Genomic DNA, 22122 nt, shown 5'->3' on the forward strand with positions numbered 1-22122 from the left:
CTTCTTTCCAGAAATGTCTATCCAGAGGCTTTGTCCATTTTTAAATTGGGTTTTTAGCTTTTTATTATTGAGTTGTAAGTGTTCTTCATGTATTCTAGATATAAGTCCCTTATCAGATAGATGATTTGCAAAAATATTTTCTGATTCTATGGGTTGTCTTTTTATTTTTTTGATGGTGTCCTTTGGAACACAAAAGATTTTAATGGTGAGTCCAACTTACCTATTTTTTTCTTGGTTGCTTGTGCTTTTGGTGTCATATCTAAGCACTATTGCCTATTCCAAAGTCATGAAGATTTATGGCGATGTTTTCTTCCAAGAGTTTTATAGTTTTAGCTCTTACATTTAGGTCTTTGATCTATTTTGAATTAATTTTTGAGTATGGTGTGAGGTAGGGGTCCAACTTTATTCTTTTTTTTTTTTTTTTAACTGTGCCTTGAGGCTTGCTGGATCTTAGTTCCCCAACCAGGGATCGGACCCGGGACCCCCAGCAGTGAGAGTGCTTAGTCCTAACCACTGGACTGCCACATAATTACCCCAACTTTATTCTTTTGCACGAGGATACCCAGTTGTTCCTTCACCATTTGTTGAAAAGATTATTCTTTCCCCATTGAATGGTCTTGGCACCCTCATGCTTTTTAATGGGTACTAAGTGTTCCATTGCATGGAAGTACCTCCGCTTATTTATCTGGTTCCTTTACATGAACATGTGGGCTTATCATTAAAAATGATTGTTATTTCTAAATTGTCCTCTGGCGTAGAGCCAGCAGATACAAGGCAGACTAGTTCCAATCCCTTGCCAATTGATTGATGAGAAAATTCTAATTTGTTTTAATTTGCATTCTTTGACTAAGTGATCATCATTTCATAGTTTTTCACTCTTTGTATTGAAAAGCATTGTTCATTTCTCTGTAAGGTGTTTTGTTTTGAATTATAAGAGTTCTTTATTTATTATGACTATTAACTTCCTTGTGTGTTATCAGTGTTTCTAATTTTTCTTTCAGTTTGTTACTTTTTTTTTATAAATTTATTTATTTATTTATAGCTGCATTGGGTCTTCATTGCTGCATGCGGGCTTTCTCTAGTTGCGGTGAGTGGGGACTACTCTTCATTGTGGTGCGCAGGCTTCTCACTGCGGTGGCTTCTCTTGTTGCAGAGCGCAGGCTCTAGGCGCGCAGGCTTCAGTAGTTGTGGCACATGGGCTCAGTAGTTGTGGCGCACGGGCTCTAGAGCGCAGGCTCAGTAGTTGTGGCGCACGGGCTTAGTTGCTGCGCGACATGTGGGATCTTCCCGGACCAGGGCTCGAACCCGTGTTCCCTGCATTGGCAGGCAGATTCTTAACCACTGCACCACCAGAGAAGCCCAACAAAGAGGATTTTAAATATCTTCTCTCCCACGTAACCCAGCTTCCTGAGGGCAGGGTTTGTGTCCTGTTGCACCTCGTTATGTGGTTTGAAAATGAGCAGGTGAATGGGAGGGAAAGTGGACCCCGAGCTGAACCCCTGCAGAAACCCAGACCCCAGACTGGGCTGCCATAGGGTGGGAGTGGAGGTGGGGGTGGGGAGCAGCGGGGGGTGTGGGGGGTGGGGGTGGGGGTGTGGAGTGGCGCCTCTGCAGCAGGGGCGGTGGAAGAACAGGAGCTTAGCTTGGGGGCAAATAAACAGATGATCGTTGAGCTGGGCAACATGTGAAGACTCGAGTTGCTGGGGGGACCCGGCTGGGCACTGTGCTTGGGGCCCTCGCGGTGGAGGGGAAGAGCCTGGGGCAGAGGGGGAGCCTTCCCCAGGGGGTGGTCTGGGCAGCCCAGTGAAAGGGAAGGAGCGATGAACCAGGAGCCGGCTGCCCTTAGAGCGCCTGGCGTGGTCATAAGGGATATCGGGACCTTAGGGAGACCTGTTTGGGGGCGTGGTCAGATTGGGGGTGCCAAGGGGTGTGTAGGAATTGAGAAGGGAGGTGGAAACGGTGAGGGGTCCAGCAGTGTGTGAGAGGGAGGCCGCCATCCAGGACGGGGCAGTGACACGGAGGCCGAGCTGTCAGCAGAATGCAGCCTGGGCAGAACACTGGCTGGCGGGGGCCTGGGTGGCCCGAGTGCTGTGTGACCCCTCTCATTTGCCCAACCGCACATGCTGGGTGTGGGCGTGACAGCCCCTTGCCACTCAGGGCCCTGTGTTTCAGAAGGGATAGAGGCTTCTACAGGTGTGGGGCTGAGAAGGTGTGGGGGATGGGAAGGTGTGGGGACGGGAAGGCCTGGGGGAGGAAAGGCGTGGGGGAGGGGAAGGCGTGGGGGAGGGGGAGGCGTGGGGGGGGGAGGCGTGGGGGAGGGGAGGCGTAGGGGAGGGAAGGCGTGGGGGAGGGAAGGTGGCGATGGGAAGGTGTGGGGCTGGGAAGGTGTGGGCGATGTTGCCACCTGGCCTCAGTTTCCCCAGTGAGACCTGAGGGGAGCCGGCAGCAGGGCGGGGGTTGGCGGCAGGATCTGGGCACCTTGGGAACAGGTGCGATGAGGCTGGAGAGCGATGATGCAGGTGGGGAGCCGGGTGCCCCCGCCCGGCATGGGGCCAAGGGCAGTGGCCAGAAGCAGGCCCACACTGGACAGGGAGATGCAGGGCTGGGCGAGCTGGTGCTGTGGCTGCCTGCAGGGGCTGTGGGTGGTGAGGTCGGGGACCTAAGAGGGGCCATGGGCTGGGTCATCTGGTGGTGGCCCCAGGTGATGGTGGCTGGGTGGAGGGGGAGTCAGGAACCCCTTCTCAGGTGATGGGAGGCGGGTGCCCACTTGGAGGACTCAGGGCACGGCCTGCAGGGCTTCCTCCCCTGTCCCTTCCTCCCATCCTCCTCTGGGGGAGCTCGGGTCATGGTTTAGCTGCGGAAGGGTCTTCCCAGCTGGGTGGTCAGCTCTTGGCAGGGACCTTTCCTTTCCTGCTGCCCTGGGGTCAGGAAGAGGATGGGGGGACATCTGCTACCCACGCTGGTTCCTGAGGTAGGGGCAGGTCCGGGGCCAGCGCTGCAGGAAAGGAAGGCCCTAGAAGGACGTCCGGTGTGGCCGCCCTGGAGTCTGGGTGATCTCAGGCAGGCTGGTGGGTCAGGTGGGCTGGGGGCTGCATGGGCGCCCGGGGCGGTGGGGTTTGGGAGGCCTTCCATGGCAGGCACGGTTGGGGAGCGGGGGCACAAGGCTGGAGGGTGCGGGTGTGAGGCCGTTGGCAGCAAGCCAGAAAGAGGTGTCTGCACCAGGTGCCTCTGGCTGGGTGGATGGCTTCTATGGCCTTTATTCGGGTCTTGTTTTGTCTTTCAAGTGAGTGTGTATTTTGAACTTTTGAAATGTACCTTTCTTCTCCTTTCTTATTAAATGAATGGCTACGTGGGAAGCTTATAGAACAGGCACAGGGTTAAGCCTCAAGGGGCACGACTGAGCTTCACTGTTGTTATTACCACAGGATCTCATGGATGTTTTCAGAATGCGAATAGCCCCCACTTGCCACACTCTGGGTGGCTTAAAACAGCAGAAATGTATTCTCTCACAGTTTAGGAGCCAGAAGTCTAAAATCAAGGTGTCAGCAGGGCCGAGGCTTCAGGGCAGATTCCGCCCTGCCCCTCCTGGCTTCCCGTGGCTGTCAGGTTCCTTGGTTTGCGGCTGCATCACTGCAGAATAGGCCTCCATCTTCAACACGCCTCTCCCCTGCGTCTTCTCTTCTGTCTCTGGTGAGGACGCTTCTGACTGCATTTGAGGGCCTTCCTCACAGTCCAGGATGATTCTCAGCTCAATATTCTTCACTAAGTTACAACTACAAAGACCCTGTTTCCAAAAGAGGTAACTTTCCCGGGTTCTAGGGATTTGGAGGTAGACATGTATTTTCAGAGCTACCATTCAGCCCACTGCAATCTGCCCTCTGGCCTCCTAAAATTCATGTCTGTCACATGCAACGTGCATTTGCCCCAGCCCAGCATCCCCAAAAGTCTTACAGCAGCAACCCTCAGTCCAAAATCTCATCAGCTCAAAAGCCCAGTCTCATCTAAATTCTCTAAATCAGGTATGGGTAAGGTTCTGGGTATGGTCCACCCTGGGGCAAAATTGCTCTCCATTTGTGGACCAGTGAAACTAGAATGCATGTTGTATACTTCCAAAGTACAATGGTGGGACAGGCATAGAGCAGACATCCCCTTTCTCAAAGGGAGAAAGGGAAAAGAATAAAGGGGTAACAAAGAGAAAAGAATAAAGGAGTCCCAAGCAAGTTTGAAATCCAGCAGGGCAAGTTCAATAGGTTTGAAGGCCTGAGAATACTCCTCTGGGGCTTGATGCTTTGCTCTGTACACCTTCAGCTCTGCCGGCCTCTGCCTCTGTGCCCATGGCTCCACCCTCTGGGCCCAAGGCTCTGCCCTTGGAGTCATTTTTCCTTTTTCTTGCCGGGCAGCATATGTTTGAAGCTGAGTAGCTCTGTCACCCCATTTCCTGCCTGCAGTATCCCAGAATTCCAACAGCTTTCCTTCCTTTCATCCTGTCTCTATCCTCTTGCATCCAAGCTGGCAGTGTTTCTGCTGATACAACATTCTCATACACCTTGTGGGTCTCCCGTGTATGACACAGGGATCCATGCCATCAGGTTAGAGGCTTCTCCACAGAGCTTTCCTGGATGACCCTCTCTATCCCCAGCTTGTGATGCGAGGTTTGAATGCATCTGTGAGTCAGAGATCAAATCTCTTCAGAGGAAGATTGTCCAGTTGCATCCTTGTCTTTCTCTCCAGAGCACTCTCTCCTAACAGTGAGTCTCCCCACATTAGCATCTTCTGCAATCTGAACAGGCCGTGAGTTTCCCAATCACCAGTGCTGGTTCTTTTTTTGCTTAACAGTTCCTTCCACAGTTTACGTCTTTCCTCCTGCACTTTACCGTAAGGAACAGGTTAAAACCAGGTCACACCCTCCACACTTTGCTTTGAAATCTCCTCAGCTAAAGATCCAAGTTCATCACTTATAAGTTCTGCTTTCCACCCAACAGTGGAACACAGTTCAGCCACATTTTTTGCACTGTTTAATCGGGATCACCTTTCCTCCAGCTTCTGGCAATATGTGCCTCATTTCCTTCTAAGTCATCACCAGCAGCATCTTTAACATCCATATTTCTTCCAACAGCCTGTTCAAGGCAATCTAGGCTTTTTCTATCATGCTCCTCAAAATTCTCCAGCCTCTGTCCATTACCCAATTCCAAAACCAGTGCCATGCTTTTAAATATTTGTCACTCCTGGTAAAAATATCTTCATTAGTTTCCTGTGTCTGCCGTAACAAATGACCACAAACAGGTGGTCTAAAACAACAGAAGTTTATTCTCTCATACTTCTGGAGGCCAGAAGGCCAAAATCAAGGTGTTGGCATGGCCGTAGTTTCTGTGAAGGCTCTAGAGAAGACCCTTCCTGCCCCTTCCAGCTTTTGGTGGCTGTTGGTGTTCCTCGGTTTGTGGCTGCACCATTCCAGTCTCTGCCCCATCTTCACATGGCTTCTCCTCTGTTTATCTCTCTTCTGTCTCTTATAAGGACACTTGTCATTAGATTTAGGTCCCACCCAGATAATCCAGGGTGATCTCATCGTGACATCCTTAACTTAATCACATCTGCAAAGACCCTATTTCCCAATAAGGTCACAGTCACGGGTCCCAGGGATTTAGATGTGAACATATCTTCCAGGGGCCACCGTTCAGTGCTTTCCCCTCAAGCTGCCCTGCGGTGGTTGATTGGTGTTTTGTAAAACCTCCACATCTTTTTGTTTTATGCTTGTTGTTTTATTTTTTTTTATTTTTTAAAAAAATATTTATTTAGGATGTGCTGGGTCTTAGTTGCGGCAGGCAGGCTCCTTAGTTGTGGCAGGCGGGCTCCTTAGTTGTGGCTCACCGGCTCCTTAGTTGCAGCTTGCCAGCTCTTTGGTTGTAGCTCGAGGGCTCCTTAGTTGCAGCAGGAGGGCTCCTTAGTTGTGGCTCGCCGGCTCCATAGTTGCGGCTTGCCAGCTCCTTAGTTGTGGCATGTGAACTCTTAGTTGCGGCATGTGAACTCTTAGTTGCGGCATGCATGTGGGATCTAGTTCCCTGACCAGGGATTGAACCTGGGCCCCCTGCATTGGGAGCATGGAGTCTTAACCACTGCACCACCAGGGAAGTCCCTATGCTTGTTTTAAAAAAATGTGCACAGTATTTTATAGTATAATTTAATTTATTTATAACTTTATAATCAAATATTAAGTATTTTAGGCACGTGTAACTTCTTTTTACTTAATGTTACAACAAATACATCTTTCTATGACATCAATTTATAATATAATATTCTTTTATATGGTAATCATATCCAATTTAATCTCTTCCCATGGAACATTAGGTTTAGTTTTGTTTCGTTTTGTGGGTTTTTTTGGTGTTGTAAACTGCTACATAGAAGAGCTTTGTGGCTGGATCATTGTGTGTCTATGGCTATTGTTAGAAATAGAATTTCTGGGTCAAGCAGTATGCAAAATTTAAGCTCTAGCTACACCAGGGTGCCATGTTTTCACCTATCAGATTGGTAAAAATCCAGAAACCCAGAATTTCTGGATTGCATTAGTGAACCGGTGGAAACCAGGCCAATGAAAATGTCTATCAGGCCTAAGAGCGCAGTGTGTGTGTGAGAGCCAAGGATGGCAGCCAGCGCCCTGAGGGAGGGCGGAGGCAGGGGTGCAGCGGGAGACCTCCCGGGTGTGGGGTCAGATGGTGCCGGTGAGGTGTCACTTTTTTTAAATTTTTTTAATTAATTAATTTATTTATTTATTCATTTATTTATTTTTGGCTGCGTTGGGTCTTTGTTGCTGTGATCAGGCTTTCTCTAGTTGGGGCTACTCTTTGTTGCTGTGCAAGAGCTTCTCATTGCAGTGGCTTCTCTTGTTGCGGAGCACGGGCTCTAGGTATGCAGGCTTCAGTAGTTCTGGCACACGGGCATAGTTGCTCCTCAGCATGTGGGATCTTCCCGGATCAAGGCTCAAACCCGTGTCCCCTGCAATGGCAGGCGGATTCTTAACCACTGTGCCACCAGGGAAGTCCCGAGGTGTCACTTTTGGTGTTAAAAGGGGGAAAACCAAGGATCATGTTTATATTTACGTGACTTTCCACATAAAGAAATTTCGGAGGGATAAAGAGGAAGCCAGTCCTGACGGTGATTTCCACACTGTGTGTGGGGTGGAGAGGGGACAATCTGGGGGGAGACTTTTCCCTGTATGGCCCATGTTTGCGTCTGGGGAATATTTTTAAGAAGTTCCTAAGGTGTTTGCTAGGTATTACAGCGGCGCCCGAAAGGGCTCGCTCCCTACACCTGCCCAGCACCCAGTGACAGGGTTTCAAACAGACAACAGAACCTCGCCAATCAGATATAAAATCATGTGAGTGTCTGAAGGAGGCAATTATTAAGAGGCGGGGCGGCGGGGCTTCCCTGGTGGCGCAGTGGTTAAGAATCCGCCTGCCAATGCAGGGAACACGGGTTCGAGCTCTGGTCCGCGAAGATCCCACATGCCACAGAGCAACTAAGCCCGTGTGCCACAACTACTGAACCCGTGCGCGTAGAGCCCGTGCTCCGCAACAAGAGAAGCCACCGCAATGAGAAGCCCACGCACCGCAACCAAGAGCAGCCCCCGCTCGCCGCAACTAGAGAAAGCCCGCGCGCAGCAACAAAGACCCAACGCAGCCAAAAATAAATAAATAAATTAATTAATTAATTTTAGAAAAAAGAAAGAGTCGGCGCAGGGCTGGCAGGGCTGGCGGGGCCGGCGGGGCCGGCGGTGGGGTGCAGGGGTGGGTCAGAAGCGCAGTTCTAGCTCAGGGCAAGGTGGTCCTGCGAGGTCGGACCTCTGCATTGGGAATGTGAGTCTCCCCATGGGTCTGGTTCTTGCTTTGTGCTTGTGGGGCTTTCTGAACTTAAGTTCTGACTGATTTTTATTTATCTTGTTCCAGAGTAGTTTATATCCTGCACTGTGAATGAAGGTTTTTCCCACCCTCTTTTTCCAACTCGTTATTATTGACCTGTAAGAAATCTCTTGGGTCTTTAGCAGGGTGTTGAAAGTCGGCCACTCTAGTGAGCGCCGTTGTTGCTTCTGGTGGGTGGTCAGTGGCACTGGTTCAGGTGCTGAGGAGGTGCAGACTCAATGCTTGTCAGTGCTCTGCATCCGGAGCCTGGGTTCTTCCCCCTCACACGCCCTGGGCCAGCCTTGCCCGCGGCTGAGCCTGGAGGCTTGCCCTGGCCGCCTGTCGGCGTGGCTTTGGGGGTGTCCCGGCCACCATGCTGAGCCTTTCAGCCCCGCTGCTCCTGCTCCCAGTACTTCCGATGGGGGAGGCCCCTGGGGCGGTGTCACGGTCAGATTTGGAGGGACGTCTGTTCTCATGTTAACGATATACAGCCAGCCCTCCCCATCCACGGTTCTGCAACTGGGGATTTACGTAATAGATCAAAAGTACTACTGAGGTGGGACTTCCCTGGTGGTCCAGTGGTTAAGATTCCGTGCTCCCAATGTAGGGGGCCAGGGTTCGATCCCTGGTCAAGGAACTAGATCCCGCATGCTGCGACTAAGACCTGGTGCAGCCAAGTAAATAAATAAATAAATAAATAATTTTTAAAAAAAGAAGTACTATTGGGGGGGGTGGATTCCAGAAAGTTCCAAAAAGCAAAACTTGAATTTGCTGTGGGTGCTCAAAGACAGCTATTTACATTTACATTGTTTTTTTTTTTTTTTAATAAATTTATTTATTTATTTTTGGCTGCGTTGTGTCTTTGTTGCTGCGCGGGCTTTCTCTAGTTGCGGCGAGCGGGTGCTATTCTTCGTTGTGGTGCGCAGGTTTCTCATTGCTGTGGCTTCTCTTTTGCGGAGCACGGGCTCTAGGTGCACGGGCTTCAGTAGTTGTGGCATGCAGGCTCAGTAGTTGTGGCGCATGGGCTTAGTTGCTCCGTGGCATGTGGGATCTTCCTGGACCAGGGCTTGAACCCATGTCCCCTGCATTGGCAGGTGGATTCACTGCACCACCAGGGAAGTCCCTACATTCTGTTTACACCTATTTACATAGCATTTGCACTGTATTAGGTTATATGCAAATACTATTCCAGTTTTTATAAGGGACTTGAGCATCCGAGGATTTTGGTGTTGGCTGGGGTCCTGGAATCAATCCCCCTCAGATACTGAGGGTGCCTGGACCTCCTTTCCCAGTTTACTGGGTCACTTTGTAAAAATCAGAAATATTGGTGAGTTTTTATCAAATGAGTTATCAGCAGTTTTGAGATCAATATACAGGTTTTCTCCTTTAATCTATTAATGAAGTAAACCTCTATTAATAGCGTTCCTGGGAAGTACCTTATCCTTGAACTGCAAGCATCCACTGCTTGGTTTCCCTGCATGAACGCCTCTGACCAGGCCTGGGGTGCAGGGGTGCTGAGACAGGCGTCCCTGTGTGAGAGCACTGTCCCCACTGTCCCTGCTGGAGGAAACCACAGAGGGGTCTGTGCAGCAGGACGACACAGGGCAGGACAGGATCGGGAGCTTCTCTGTAGCCCTGAGATGGAGCAGGTGTGGCAGCGGGGCTGTGGCCGCTGAGCGCCTGGAGGTGGAAGGCAGCGAGGAGGCCAGGGCTGTCTCCAAGGGGAGGAGGGTGGCGGTGGAGACAGTGGGAAGAGGACAGGTTTGAGAGATATCTGGGGGGGGCAGAATGATGGGACCTCCTGATGGATGGAACATGGGGGTGGGACCCAGGATCCCTGCCCGAGGTCTCTGGCGGACACCTGGTAACGGTGCAATTTTTGAACTGGGCTACAGGGAGAGAGAGCTGGGTGGGGCCCAAACGGGGACCCTCTATGCCTCCTGGGCCATCACCAGGACCCCTGGGGCCCTGGCGGCACCCACCGCAGTGCTGTGGACCCGGCCCTGCGGGGTGGAGCCGCACGGGGTGGCTGGTCTAGCTGAGCTCCCGCCTTCATCACCCAGTGGCTGCCCACGTGGAGGAGCGTTCTCCTCCTGCCCAGCCTGGTAGCTTCCCCAGAGGTCAAGGCCAATGCCAGGCGACGGCTGTGGGGTGAGGCCCGGTGGTGCAGGTGAGATGGCCCCCTGTTCCCACTGCAGGGAACAGGCACAGTCCGTAGCGGGGTCTCACTGGGTGATGATGGGGGACCCTGTGTGGAAGGTGTCTGCCGGCAGGGCCGACAGCTGTCACATGTCACCCCTGCACAGGATCACCTACCCACCAGTCACTAGTGAGCCCCGCTAGGGCAGGCTGCCCGGGGCTGGGCACAGGCGTGAAGCTGGGGAGCCCTGGTGAGGAACATGGACTGGGGGGCAGACAGGGCCTTGGGAGCAGGGGGGTGGTCTGGACGGCAGGTGGTGTGGCCTGGGGCCACACCTGCCAGCGTCTCAGGAGGCTTGTGAGGCGGGGTGCTTTGTCCCAGACAGAGGGGCTGGGAAGGAGGGGGCCTGGCTGTGGCGTAGGGGCTCAGCTTGGGTTGCAGGGACCACAGGGGTGTAAGCTGCCTCCTGGAATTTGCAGTAAAGCTTTAAGAGCGTTTGGCCTTGCATGATGCGAGTCCCTGGTGCAGGCGACCTGCCAGGGCCCCAGCTGGGCGTGGGGAAGCCGTGCCGGGTCAGACAGCCTGCTTTCTTGAGGACCCTGGGACTAGATCTCCTGGGCAGTGAGGCCGTGAAAGCTGAGGACTGTCGGGAGGGCCAGGGCCGTTGCATCTCACCCACCAGAGCCACGCTGCCCCCATCTCTTGCCCCCAGGCCCTTGTCCGCCGCAGTCCGAGGGGCCTCCCTGGCCCAGGGGAACCCCGCCTACAGCTCTGTGTCCAGGCGCCCTCCACGCACACGTTCTGTGGGGTTGGCCAGACTCCTCTTCTCTTGACCTGGGGCCTTCGTATGTGCGTCCGCATCCTTTGTTGGCTAGCTGCAGCCTGTCTTTCCACGGCCCCACTTTAGCTGCCCCTTCCTCTGGGAAGAAACCAAGGAATGGGCTCAGTGTGTCCCGTGGACTCTATCCAGGGGCCGTGGCCACAGCCCACTTCCCAGGCCACACCATGTGGCTGCCGTTTGGGGCAGACTGGGCAGGGGCAGGCCGAAGGCCTCTTCACTGGGCCTTCTGGCTGCCACCCCTTCTCTGCGAGCCCTTGTTTGCAAGTGGCTGCTGGTGACTGCAGTGGCCACTCTCGGGTGGGCAGCGTGACTTGAGGGGGCAGTTAAGGGCCTGGGACATTCCTTCTCTGTCCCCATGGTTCTGAAAAGTTAGGAAAAGCCACCTAATTGCACCTGATCCTTGTGTTACCCCATTACTTGCTTTCTCCCCTCATCTTTTCAGTAGCTTAAAATTATAATCTTATAAAATTCAATTATACGCAGTTTTGTTTGTTTTTTTGGCCGTGTCGGGTGGCTTGTGGGATCTTGGTTCCCCAATCAGGGATTGAACCCTGGCCCGCGAAAGCGCTGAGTCCTAATCACTGGACCGCCAGGGAACTCTCAATTATATGCAGTTTTAAAACTAGAACCAGCACTAATTTTGTGTGTGGGTGACTTTTCCTATAGTTTTTAGTTCTGTTTAAGTATCTATCAGTTTCATTTGAGATTTAGTTAGGAAGTACTCTTCAGTTACAGTTTGGATTTAGGTTCATCTGGACGTGGCTAATAAAAAAGTAATAGGAATTCAGGTGTAAGGAATCACAAAATCCTCTATTAATTTCTCGTATTCCTGTTTACCCCAGGTCTGCCGCTGTTTTTTCCTGAGACCTGCCTGTGCCCCGCACTGGCTGAGTCCTGAGAGGGGCAGGGATGGGGTTGTGAGGGATCCTAGAACATCAGGCCTTGAGCCAGTATAGGGCCGCACCCGCTTCTTTGCTCATCAGCCAGTACCTGTGGGCACCGCCGGCTTCCCAGCTCTGCCATCATCACGCGCTCGCCCCAGTCCTGACCCGACACGCGGTGGGCCTGCCTGCAGGAAGAGTGGTCGCCTAAAGGCAGCGGCCTGGCTGGGCAAGGTGTGGGCCCCACGGGGCCAGGAGGGGCCTTGGGGTGAGGATGGAGGAAGAATCTGGATGCGGGCCTGGCAGGAGACGAAGGCTGTGTCTGTCCCCCACAGCCCAGCACAGAGGACCAGGGTGGGGCGGGAGGGCCCAGTCCTGGGGTTTACGTTGAAGCCGCGCGTGCGCATGCCCGAGGTGTGGGCAAGGCTTGTGCGTTTGTTTACGGCTTCCTGCGGCACCGTGAGGGGGGCAGAGCTGACCCCACCCCGGCAGTGCCAGCGCTGACATTCTCCCCAGGGGGCAGGCAGTGACAGTGTCCAGGAGGCTGATCCTGTCAGCAGTAGGGGTGGTGGTGCGAGGAGACTGCTGGGCCGGACAGTTGGTGGCAGGTGGACAGCCTGGAAGGTGGAGCCACCAGGACCTGTGGGGCTGACCCGTGGGGGTGAGGACCCTAGGGTGTTGGCCTGAGCTGCTGGGTGGTAGATGGTGCTACATCCGCAGAGCCGGGAAGACAGGAACTTCCCAAGACAAACCTTGTGGGTATTTGCTGAGTTGGAGAGGCAGAGGCTGAATGTGTCACCTTGGGAGTCAGAGTGTCACAGGACCGGGTGAGGTGACCCAGAGGCACGTGTGGGTGGAGGAGGGCCCCCAGCTGAGGGGAGAAGGCGGAGGGCATGGAAGGGGGGGGAAGTGAATGGTGGTGATGAAGGAGCCTCCAGCCTCTGCCCCGGTGGGATCTACCTTCCCTCCTCACCCAGGGTGCTGGCTGGGGAGGTCGCCAGGAGGTCCAGACCGGTGGGTGTCTCCTGCAGGGAGTGAGTGGCCATGACTTCGAGGCCAGGAAAGCCACGTGCAGGAGCGGCTAGGACGGCACTCTGAGGGTGGTCAGCGGCAGAGGCCCGGGGACTGGGGGGGTGGGGTGGGCCGTCCAAGCACGCCTGGATCCAGCCTGATGGCCTGGCAGTCCGGCTGGAGTTACCGGGGCCACCTGACCCGGAGCAGGGGTCTGGAAGGGTGGGGGCGGTGTAGACGGGAGCAAGCTCGGGCCGGCCTTGCACTGCGCATTGATTAGTTGAGGCTCCGCCCCGGCTGGCAAGCCCCGCCCCGCGCCTCCCGGCTCCTCCCCCAGGCTGCGGCTCTGGCCTGGGCAGTGCAGTGCGGGGCTGGACTCTGCGTGGCGGCCCGCGCGCCGCCCTCAGCCCTGGCGGAGACATGGACCCCTCGAGAGCCATCCAGCATGAGATCAGCTCCCTCAAAGGTGCGGGCCGGGCTTGGGGACCGAGCCGGGGGGTGGGGAGTGTGGATCAGGCAGTGACCTCTGGCTGGGTGCAGCCCCCACAGGGCAGCGGTCGGGGTCTGCCGCCTTGGGAGCAGCTTTGTGAGTGGGGAGCCGGAGCCGCAGGAGACCCCATGTCCGTGTCCTGCCGGGACTCCACCTGGTGCGAGGTCCGCCCGGAGCTGGCGGGGGTGACTCCAGCCGCAGCCCCGCAGCCCTGCAGCCCTGCAACCCTGCAGCGAGTGTCGGGGGGGCGGGGCGGGCTACTGCGGCGGCGGGGGCGGGGCGGAGGTGGGAGCCGGCCTCCGCCACCTCTCGGATCCGCACTTCTCTCTCCTCCCGAACTCGGCCGAATCCCCGCCCCGCTTGTCGGCCTGCCCCCCAGCGTCGAAGGGGACAGGGCAGGGCCTTGGGGATCGATCACTGGCGGGGGAGGCGCCAGGCGGGCTGGCCCCGGGCAAGTCCACACTGCGGTTCTTTGTTCCGGAATGGGGGGGGTTCTGGGGGCTGCCCAAGGACCCCGACTGGTTGCCCTGGAGATCCGGAGGGGCCTGGAGTGGGGTGGAGGGGGCCGCCCTGTCTGTCCGCCCCGGTCCTTCCTGTGCTGAATCAGCAACTGCGGCTGCGGTTCCCGCAGCGTGGGGGCAGGGCAGAAAGGGGTGTTCTCTCAGCCCTGGGACCTGGGGGTCGCGGGGGTGGGGGGATGGGGTAGAGGGAGGCGTGCCGAGGCTGGCACCGCGGGCCAGACCAGGACGTCTCGTTCTAGGCTCCTGCCTGCTCCTCCCCTCAACCCCCGAGGGCGGGGCTGGTGGGAGGGAGGAGGATTCCCCTTCGTGCCCCGCCCGCCCCCCCTTTCTTCAGCGTCCCAAACTGCTGCCCTCTCCTGTGGGGATGGCGTGGGTTGTGACGGGGCTGAGGGGCTTGGCCAAAGACCCGTGCAAGTCTGTGTGGAAGGAGGAGAGACCTTAGGTCTGGGGGCTTTGTGTGTGGCTTGGAATCATTTTGGGAGGGGGCATGCTGTGGGGTCGGTTTGGTAGGAGGCTTGGGGGTTGGGGGGTTAGGTCGGGGAATCAAACCAGAGAAATGTGCGGTGGACGTATGGGGTGGTTAGGAGGGAGATGCGGTCAGAGTGGGGCTGTGGGGTGGGCAAGGGGAGTGCACGGGAGATCGGGGTGGGGCAGGGGGAGCGCAGGAGGTCCGGGGGAGGGCTGAGGGTCAGGCCAGGAGTGGGTCTTCCGTGGGCACAGGGCCGGGCCGGGCCACTGGCCTGAGTGCTGGCCTGAAACCACAGCTGGTGTTGGTTCCCGAAGCCACAGCCGTGGTGCCCGGCAGGGTCCGCAGGCGCCGCTAGGCTGAGGGGGCGTGGCCGTTGCCCACTCCAGCGCCTGCTGGGCGTCCTCCCCGAGCCGGCGTCCCGCCCTCCCCGGCCGGTGTCCCGCGGGGCTGGCCCCCTTCCCGCCAGCGGAGGGAGAGCGGCGCCGCAGAGCTGGCGGGCCGGGCTGTGGGAACAGTTGGCCGTGCCTGCACTTTCCTCTGCCACAAGTAAGTGTGTGTGTGTGTGTGTGTGTGTGTGTGTGTGTGTGTGTGTGTGTGTGTGTGTGTGTGTGTGTGTGTGTGTGTGTGTGTGTGTGTGTGTGTGTGTGTGTGTGTTGGGAGCCGGCTCTACACTGCCATGGCAACGGCCTCATAAACCCGCCCCCACGCGCCGCCTGTTGGCCTCCTGCCCGCGGGAGCCTCCCACCTCGGGATCCCCCCCCCCTCCGCCCTATTTATAAACAGTTCCCGAGTTAGCAGTGCTGGGAATAGGTGTGTCCGCTTGGGGGAGGGGAGAAAGCGCAGGTCCAGGTGTGAGTGGTGCAGCACCAAGTGGGAGAGCGGGGTATTGGGTGGAATGGGGAGGCGCGCGATGTCCGTGGTTGGAGCCTCAGCTGTGAGGGCTTAGGGGTGACTGCTGGGCGTGGCCGGGCCAGGCTGCAGGGTGTTGGCATGGAGCACACAGCCCCTTCCCCCCCCCTGCTGCTGGTCCCCCTTTCACTGGGGCCCCCGACCCTCTTCTAGCCTGGTGCTACTCTCCCCTCATCTGTCCAGCTGGCTCAAAGGAGGCACTCAGGCTGCCAAGGGTGGGGTGTCTCCTGGCGGCAGGGGCGCTGGGCCGCGGGTGGCTTTGGGTCCCTGTGGCAGCTGAGAGCTTCTGGCCTCCAACAGCTGGCCTGGGGCGGTGGTGGATGGAGGCCACTCAGAGCCCCTACCCTGTGCCCTGCGGACAGTGCTTGGACTCTGAGCCGACTCCCTGTTCCTGGCCCACCCTTGATCTGGCCTGGCATGGCAAGGGTTAAAGAGGGTGGCCGCTCTGGGTCTGACACTTGGAGGTGGACGCTCTGTCCCTTTGCCCGCTTGATGGACAGCAGCCAGTGGTGCCTACAGCCTGTCCATGTGCTGCAGCAGCTGCCCCTGCCATTCCCCTCAGACCTCTGCCCCCCCAAGACCCCAGCTCTCCCCTCAGCCCTTGAGTCCCCACAAGACCTCAGCTCTCCTCCCTTAGACCTAGAGGACCCCCTGCCCAGACGGCCCAGCCCTCCTCTTCAGGCCCTTGTGAATCCCTGAGGCTCTGAGACCACAACCCTGAGTTGGGTCCCCGGCCTGAGGACCCTCCTGCCGTCTCGGCTCCGGCTTCCCTTCTGCCAGCCTTTTAGATTCTGGGTCCACAGCCACTCCCGTCCACCCTCCCGCTAATCTTAGGAACCCTGAAGGAAGTGTTTAGAAACTGATGTAATTTCTGACGTGGAGCCGCGGGCCTGGGAGGGGAGGGGACCTGCCTTGGGGATGGCCGCTGCTGCGAGGTGCCCCCCACTCTGCGAGGGGCCCTGTTAGCTGAGGGTGGGAGGGGCCGCCCTTGCCGCTGAGTCAGAGGGGGCCGGCCTGGGCGTCCTGAAGGGCGGGCAGGCGGGAGGCTCGCGCAAGCGGTGGGCAGGCCGCAGTATCGGCAGGAATCGCACGGAGCCAGAGAGCCAGGCGCCGCGAGCCACAAGCCCGGAGCCCGCGCCCTCGAGCTCAGCGCCACGGCCTGCCTGCCCCTCGGCCCCGGTTGCACCTTGTGCCGAGGGCGTCTCCTGGACCTCCTCCCTGTGCCCCGCCCGCCGCCCTCGACTCACCGGCTCCGGCAGCCATGGTGGCCGGCATGCTCATGCCGCTGGACCAGCTGCGTACCATTTACGAGGTGCTCTTCCGCGAGGGTGTGATGGTGGCCAAGAAGGACCGGCGGCCCCGCAGCCTGCATCCCCACGTGCCCGGTGTCACCAACCTTCAGGTCACGCGCGCCATGGCCTCCCTTCGGGCACGGGGCCTGGTGCGGGAGACCTTCGCCTGGCGCCACTTTTACTGGTACCTCACCAACGAGGGCATTGCCCACCTGCGCCAGTACCTGCACCTGCCGCCGGAGATCGTGCCCGCCTCTTTGCAGCGGGTGCGCCGCCCTGTCGCCATGGTGATGCCTGCCCGCCGCACCCCCCACGTGCAGGCCGTGCAGGGTCCCCTGGGCTGCCCGCCCAAGCGGGGGCCGCTGCCAGCCGAGGACCCTACCCGTGAGGAGCGGTGGGTCTACCGCCGGAAGGAGCCTGAGGAGGGGGCACCTGAGCCCCCTGTGGTGCCCGCCACCACCCCAGGGACCCTGGCGAGGCCTGGCCCGGAGCCTGCCCCAGCCGCAGGTAGCTGTGTCCTGGCCCCAGGGTGGGGGATGGGAGGAGGTGCTGGGGCCGGGGCCTGGGCCTGGTGGGCTGGGGTGGGCAGCGAGTGTGCAAAAGCTTTGCTCCCGCCAGCAGGTGGCGCCGTTTCCGCCTGCGCGCTCTGGTCAGTGGACCCACAGGGCTCCTCCTCCTGGCTTGAGGATCTTGGGGTGGGTAGGCCAAGGAGGAGCCGGTAGGTTACTGCCAGCCCATCCCCAGGCACACCCCGGAGCTAGGGGTGGGGCTTGTGGTTCTTGGACTGGCAGGACCAGCTGTTAACACAGCCCTGGCTGGCACCCTCAGCCCTCTCCCCAGCTTGCCCTTGTCCTGGGCCCTGCTCGCCCCCCCCCCCCACCCTGGCGACTTGTCTGCCCTGAGGCCCTCTCTGCAGGAGGTGGGGGCATGCAGAGGAGGTGCTGGGATGGGACAGCGGTGTAGCTTCTCTCCAACAGTGTGGGTGACTACCTGACCTTTCTGAGCCTTGAGTTTGTCCAGTGGGGGTGACAGCTGCCCCCGTGGTTGTGTGGCACAGATGTGATATTGTGACTGGCTGCTTGGTCGGCTTGGGGTTGGTGATGGCCTAGCGGGCAGCCCTGGGTTGGGGCGAGAAGAGCAGACCCTAGGTAGGAACATCTGCCGCTGGGCCTGAGGCCAAGGCATGGCGGGTGCAGGGCCCAGCCTGGGGTCTAGGCAGATCCTTCCCAGCGGGAGCCAGGTCTCAGAGGATGGAACAGGTCCTCTTGTCCCAGAGGTGGCCAGCAAGCCCTTGCTGTGTCCCTGCTCTGTGGCATCCCTCTGTCCCTAAGCACCTGTGCTGCAGGACCCAGGTGGGCAGAGGGTCCCGTGCAGCTCGAGGCTCACACATGCGCTTCTGGAGCTCATTGGCCTTGGCGTTGAGGTGGGGCAGCCCGCACCTGCTTCCGTCTCTGTGTCTCACTACCTGAGGAGGAACTTGGTTTCTGAGGGATGGACAGGGGGCCTGGGGTGAGGCTAGCAGGGTGGGTAGGAGTTTGCCAGGTAAATGACTGTGGTCTGGGGACCCAGGCGCAGGCCCAGGTGCTGAGCGGAAGCGCCGGCCCTGGCCTGGTCTGGGTTGGACCCGCTAACTCGGGCCTAGGGGTGGGAGCCCATCTGGGAGGATCAGTGAGGCTGTGGGCAGAGGGGCAGCCTCGGGCTCACCACACGGCCTCTCCAGCTCCTGTCAATGGGGTGACAGTGACACCCACAAAGAGACAGTAGTGCTTCGTTGGGTACTTGGTCAGCTGTGACCAAGCACCCGGTGGCCGGCTCTCAGCCTGGGCCTTCTCCCCCAACCTTCGCCTCGCTGCTGCCCCTACCCTGCTCAGTGGCTGGTGGACAAGCCTTCTCCCCCTTCTTGGGTCGGGGGTGTGGTGAGCGCAAGCCCCTCCCTCCCCTTCGCTCCTTCCTTCCCTGTCTGTGGCCTGGCTGGGCTGGGCAGGGTGGCTGGGCAGGGTGGCTGGGCAGGGTGGCTGGGCGGGCAGTTGGCCGTGGGCCAGGAGGGGGGGCTGGGTGTGGCTGCAGTGGGCAGAGTGGGGGTGGGGGGGTGGGGGGACCCCCCAGCCCTGACGGAGGTGACTCAGTCTTCCCTTCCGGGCCGCAGTCGCCGGTGGCAGCTCAGAGTTTCCAACAGGAAATGAGCTCCAGCTCCAGGCTGAGTCAGGGCCGGCGGGTGTGGGCTCCCCTTCCCCTTGGTCCCTCAGGCCTAGCATGGGATCTGAGTGCCACTCTGGGTACAGGAGGACGCCTAGGGCGCCTTGGGTGCTGGGTGTGGCACGGGGCTACCTCCTGGTCTGCAGGGGTTCTGATGCTCCACACTCCGGCTAGGAAGGTTCTGATGACATTTAGAACCATCCACTTCCCAGAGTTTTAAAAATTATCAAGTGATGAGCCACACGGCCGCCTTCCTTCCTCACAGCCTCGCCCTCCAGTCAGCTTGCAGAAGGACCAGGTCAACAGCCCCTGGGGCCAGCCGCCCTGCTCACCAGAGTGGCCTTGGTCAGGTGGGCTGCGTGTGCACGTCCAGCCCCGGCTGGGGAGTGACGGACGCCGCGGGGCAGTCAGCTGTGCCTGCCGCGCCACGGTCCCCACCCTGAGGCCACCCGCCCACCCGCGCCCTGCTGGTCTGCTCGTCCGAGTGGGAAGGTGTCCACTCGCTTGTTCAGCCACTTACCAGCCAGACCCAGGCCGAGTCCCGGGCTGGGAGCCCCCAGCGGCTGGGGATGGGCTGGATGAAGAGCTAGCAGGGAGGGCCCCTGTGTGGAGTTGCCCTGAGCTGAGCCCTGGCTGATGAGGACCACGCTTGGCCAAGAGCCGCCTGGCGGAAGGAGGGACAGAGGGAGACCAGGTGGCGGGAGGGCGAGGAATTTGGGGTTACTTTGTGTGATAGAAAACTCGTGGAATGGATTTTTATATATGAATTTCGTTTATGTTTCAAGTGGTAATGCTCGGCGTGGCTTAAAATTCAGAGTGAACTGAAACTTCTGTAGAGAACAGGTACCATCTGAACGCCCTCAGCACCTGTGCTCCAACAGCATCTTACACGGCAGACGCAGGTGGCCTTCGGGGTCTTGCTTCTTCTGACCCCGCTGTGCACCTGGCTTTCCCACGCGGCTTGTCCCCCACGCAGGGGACACAGAGTCAGCGCCCAGAGCTGCCATGCTCCTTTTCACGGCGCGTGGTGCCCCAGCCAGCCCTCCGTGAGTCTCCAGCTTTGTGTCTGGGCTGTCTTCGGAGAAATCTGCAGAACTCTGGCAGGTTTTCTAAGCAGGGTACAGCAGGATTAGATTTGTCTTTTACTGGGTCCTGCGGTGGCTGGGCAGGCCAGCGCCCGGGGAGGAGCGCAGAGGCTGGGACTCGGGGAAGAGATGTCACCTTTGTCAGGGCTGGAGGCTGCCGTGGCTGCGCCTGAGCTGGTCATGGGGGACATGGCGGGGAGGGTCCAGGAGGGGCCGGGGAGGTGCAGGCTGGTGGGGCCTGTGCAGCAAGGGGGAGGCTGCGGGGTGGGCCGGGCAGGCACAGGAGGGAGACCGGTGGCCCCTCCGGCCCTGCCTGAGGGCTCAGGGATTGCAGGCAGGCTGGTCCGACCTGTTGATCCGCTGGGCTTCGGCTCTCCTGGGCTTGCTGACTAAGGGGTGGCCGTGAGGAGGAGCCACGGCTCCCAGGGCTGGGTGGGGAGGCCAGGGCTCCAGCGAGCCTGCCCTCTGCCTCCCATCCTTTCCCTCCTTCCTGCCTTCCCTTCCTTTCCTGTCTGCCGGCTCTTGGAGCGGCCTGGCCCGTGGTGGCAGCCATGGACAGGTACAGCATGGACGAGCTGATTCAGCTGGGCCAAGGTAGGGCAGGGCTGGGCGGCGGCTGCAGGCCTCTCCCCTCCAGCCTGGGGCTTGGGCCCTGGAGGGGCAGGACTCGGGACTTGGGACTCGGGGACTTGGGACTCGGGACTCGGGGATGAGCACGGCTCCCTCTCAGAGGTGCCCGGGGGTGTGTGGTGTGGGATGGAGGCTCTGGGAGCTGCAGGTCCTGCCCCAGGTCCCTGGGGGGGCGGGGGGTGCTGCCTGCCACCCTCGAGGGAGGGACACCCTTGCCTCTGGGAGCTGGTTCTCCCCCGGCCGTTGACTCCTCTGAGAAGCTCGGTCCCAGTCCCAGCCTCCAGAGCTGGCCGCTGCAGGCCAGTTTCCTTCAGAAGTGAGTTTCGGAAGCACGGGGTTGATGGGCAGGAGGCTTGGGTGGCCTGGCCCTCCACCCCTTCACCCCTCCGGCCCTCTTCTCGTTGCCCCTGGCCTCCCCACGTGGACCAGGGGGCCCCTACCCCGGCGGCCAGAGGCCAAGTGTGGTTTGCTGTGCTTTGCTGCAGGCTGACCACGCACTCCAGGCAGACCGCCGGGGCTGACATCACAGCCTTGTGTGACCGAGGGTGAGCCCCTCACCCTTTCTGTGCCTCGGTTTCCTCATCTGTACGATGCAGTAATACACCGGGCTTACTCCGTAGCTTTCTCTGAGGATTGGAATAGAATGGTGCTGGACACAGGGGGAGCGCTACAAAATGGGGTACAAACCCCAGTGCTCTGTCTCCTCGGGCCTGAGGGGTCCAGGCTGCTGGGAGGAGAGGGGAAGGACCGTGACCCCCACGTCCTGTTTCCTGAGCGCGCTGAGGCCTGGGTCAGTCCAGGATGTGATGTGGGCCGGTACCTCAGCCCCAAGCGTTCTGCAGACCCGCCGCTGCTGGGGTCTGGGTGGGGTCAGCGTAGACACTGGGACTGTCCTGGGGTGGGGAGGCACGGCCCGAGCTGGGGGGCGGGCGCTCACGTGGCCCAGCCTGATTTGGCCTGAGATGTCACCTTGGGGAGGCCGTCCCGTCCCTCTGGGCCAGGTGTTGCGTCCTGTGACTTGTGCAGGGGGGTGGGGGGAGCCCTTGCCTGTGTGGCCTTTCCCAGTGCTCCCCCACTGCTGTCCCTACCCCACGAGGCCGGCAGGGCGGGGCTGTGCCCCATTCAAGGGGGACGAGAGCCCCCAAGGCCCACGTGCCAGTGCTCGGCCTGTTCCAGGAGGCTTCTTATTATTAGAATCGCCCGTGGGAGCCTGGGGGGAGCGTCGGGTGGCGCCGCGCAGTCAGCCTGGGCTCCAGCGAGGCTCTGGGCCCAGGTGCCCTCGCTCTGCACGTCATGTTCTAAGTCTGGACACATGACGGGCCTCGCTGGCCCTCCTTGGATATTTATATCCCCCCGGGCCCCCTGCCCACCCCTCCCCTCCCCCACGGACACAGGCACTGCTGCTGTCAGCGGCACCACCGCCACTGCCGGGCTCACTGCTGCCTCCGAGGGGCCTGTGACCCTCCCCACACCCCGCACCCACTCCCTGTCGGACCCGTGGGCTCCCGCCGCTGTCCCCAATGAAGATTGTGCCGGGTAGGTGGGGCAGCCTTTGAAAGCCCGGCTGGGGCCGCGGGTGGGAGGCTCTGTCCTTACCTCTGTGCACGGTCTGCTCTCCAGGCCGGCACCTGGGCCCCTCCCCCACGCCCTGTCTGTTGCCCTGTGGTGGGGTAGGGGCGTCGGGGCTCTGGCCGCTTGTCTTTGAGGGTGGTTGGGTCAGCTGCCAGCCTGGGAGGCCAGCGAGGGCTGGGGCGCTGGCAGCTGC

The 22122-nt window shown here is 59.1% G+C and overlaps 1 protein-coding gene and 1 long non-coding RNA gene across 11 annotated transcripts in view; one reads left to right on the top strand and one right to left on the bottom strand.

The window, feature by feature from the left end:
• The window catches only part of PLEC (plectin), a 59425-nt gene that overhangs the window by 7775 nt on the left and 29528 nt on the right, over positions 1-22122 (top strand). For 2 of the 10 annotated variants that reach the window (XM_082363913.1, XM_082363916.1), the window contains exon 1: positions 13171-13231. The exons of 4 other annotated variants lie outside the window; for them this stretch is intronic. In XM_082363913.1, coding sequence (XP_082220039.1) covers positions 13186-13231 — 46 coding nt within the window. In that variant the 5' untranslated portion in view covers positions 13171-13185. Of the gene's footprint in view, positions 1-13170; positions 13232-16216; positions 16954-20297; positions 20322-21746; positions 21894-22122 lie in introns of those variants that run through there. 4 more of the 10 variants (XM_082363910.1, XM_082363918.1, XM_082363914.1 and 1 more) reach the window with 3 other exon arrangements.
• Positions 19392-21600, bottom strand: LOC309614973. Its single transcript, XR_014236482.1, has 2 exons — positions 20916-21600; positions 19392-19751 (listed from the first exon to the last, which is right to left on the bottom strand). It is a non-coding gene; the product is annotated as an uncharacterized lncRNA (long non-coding RNA).

Source organism: Balaenoptera borealis, assembly GCF_965194805.1.
Source record: "Balaenoptera borealis genome assembly, chromosome: 17".
NCBI classification, from domain to species: Eukaryota; Metazoa; Chordata; class Mammalia; order Artiodactyla; family Balaenopteridae; genus Balaenoptera; species Balaenoptera borealis.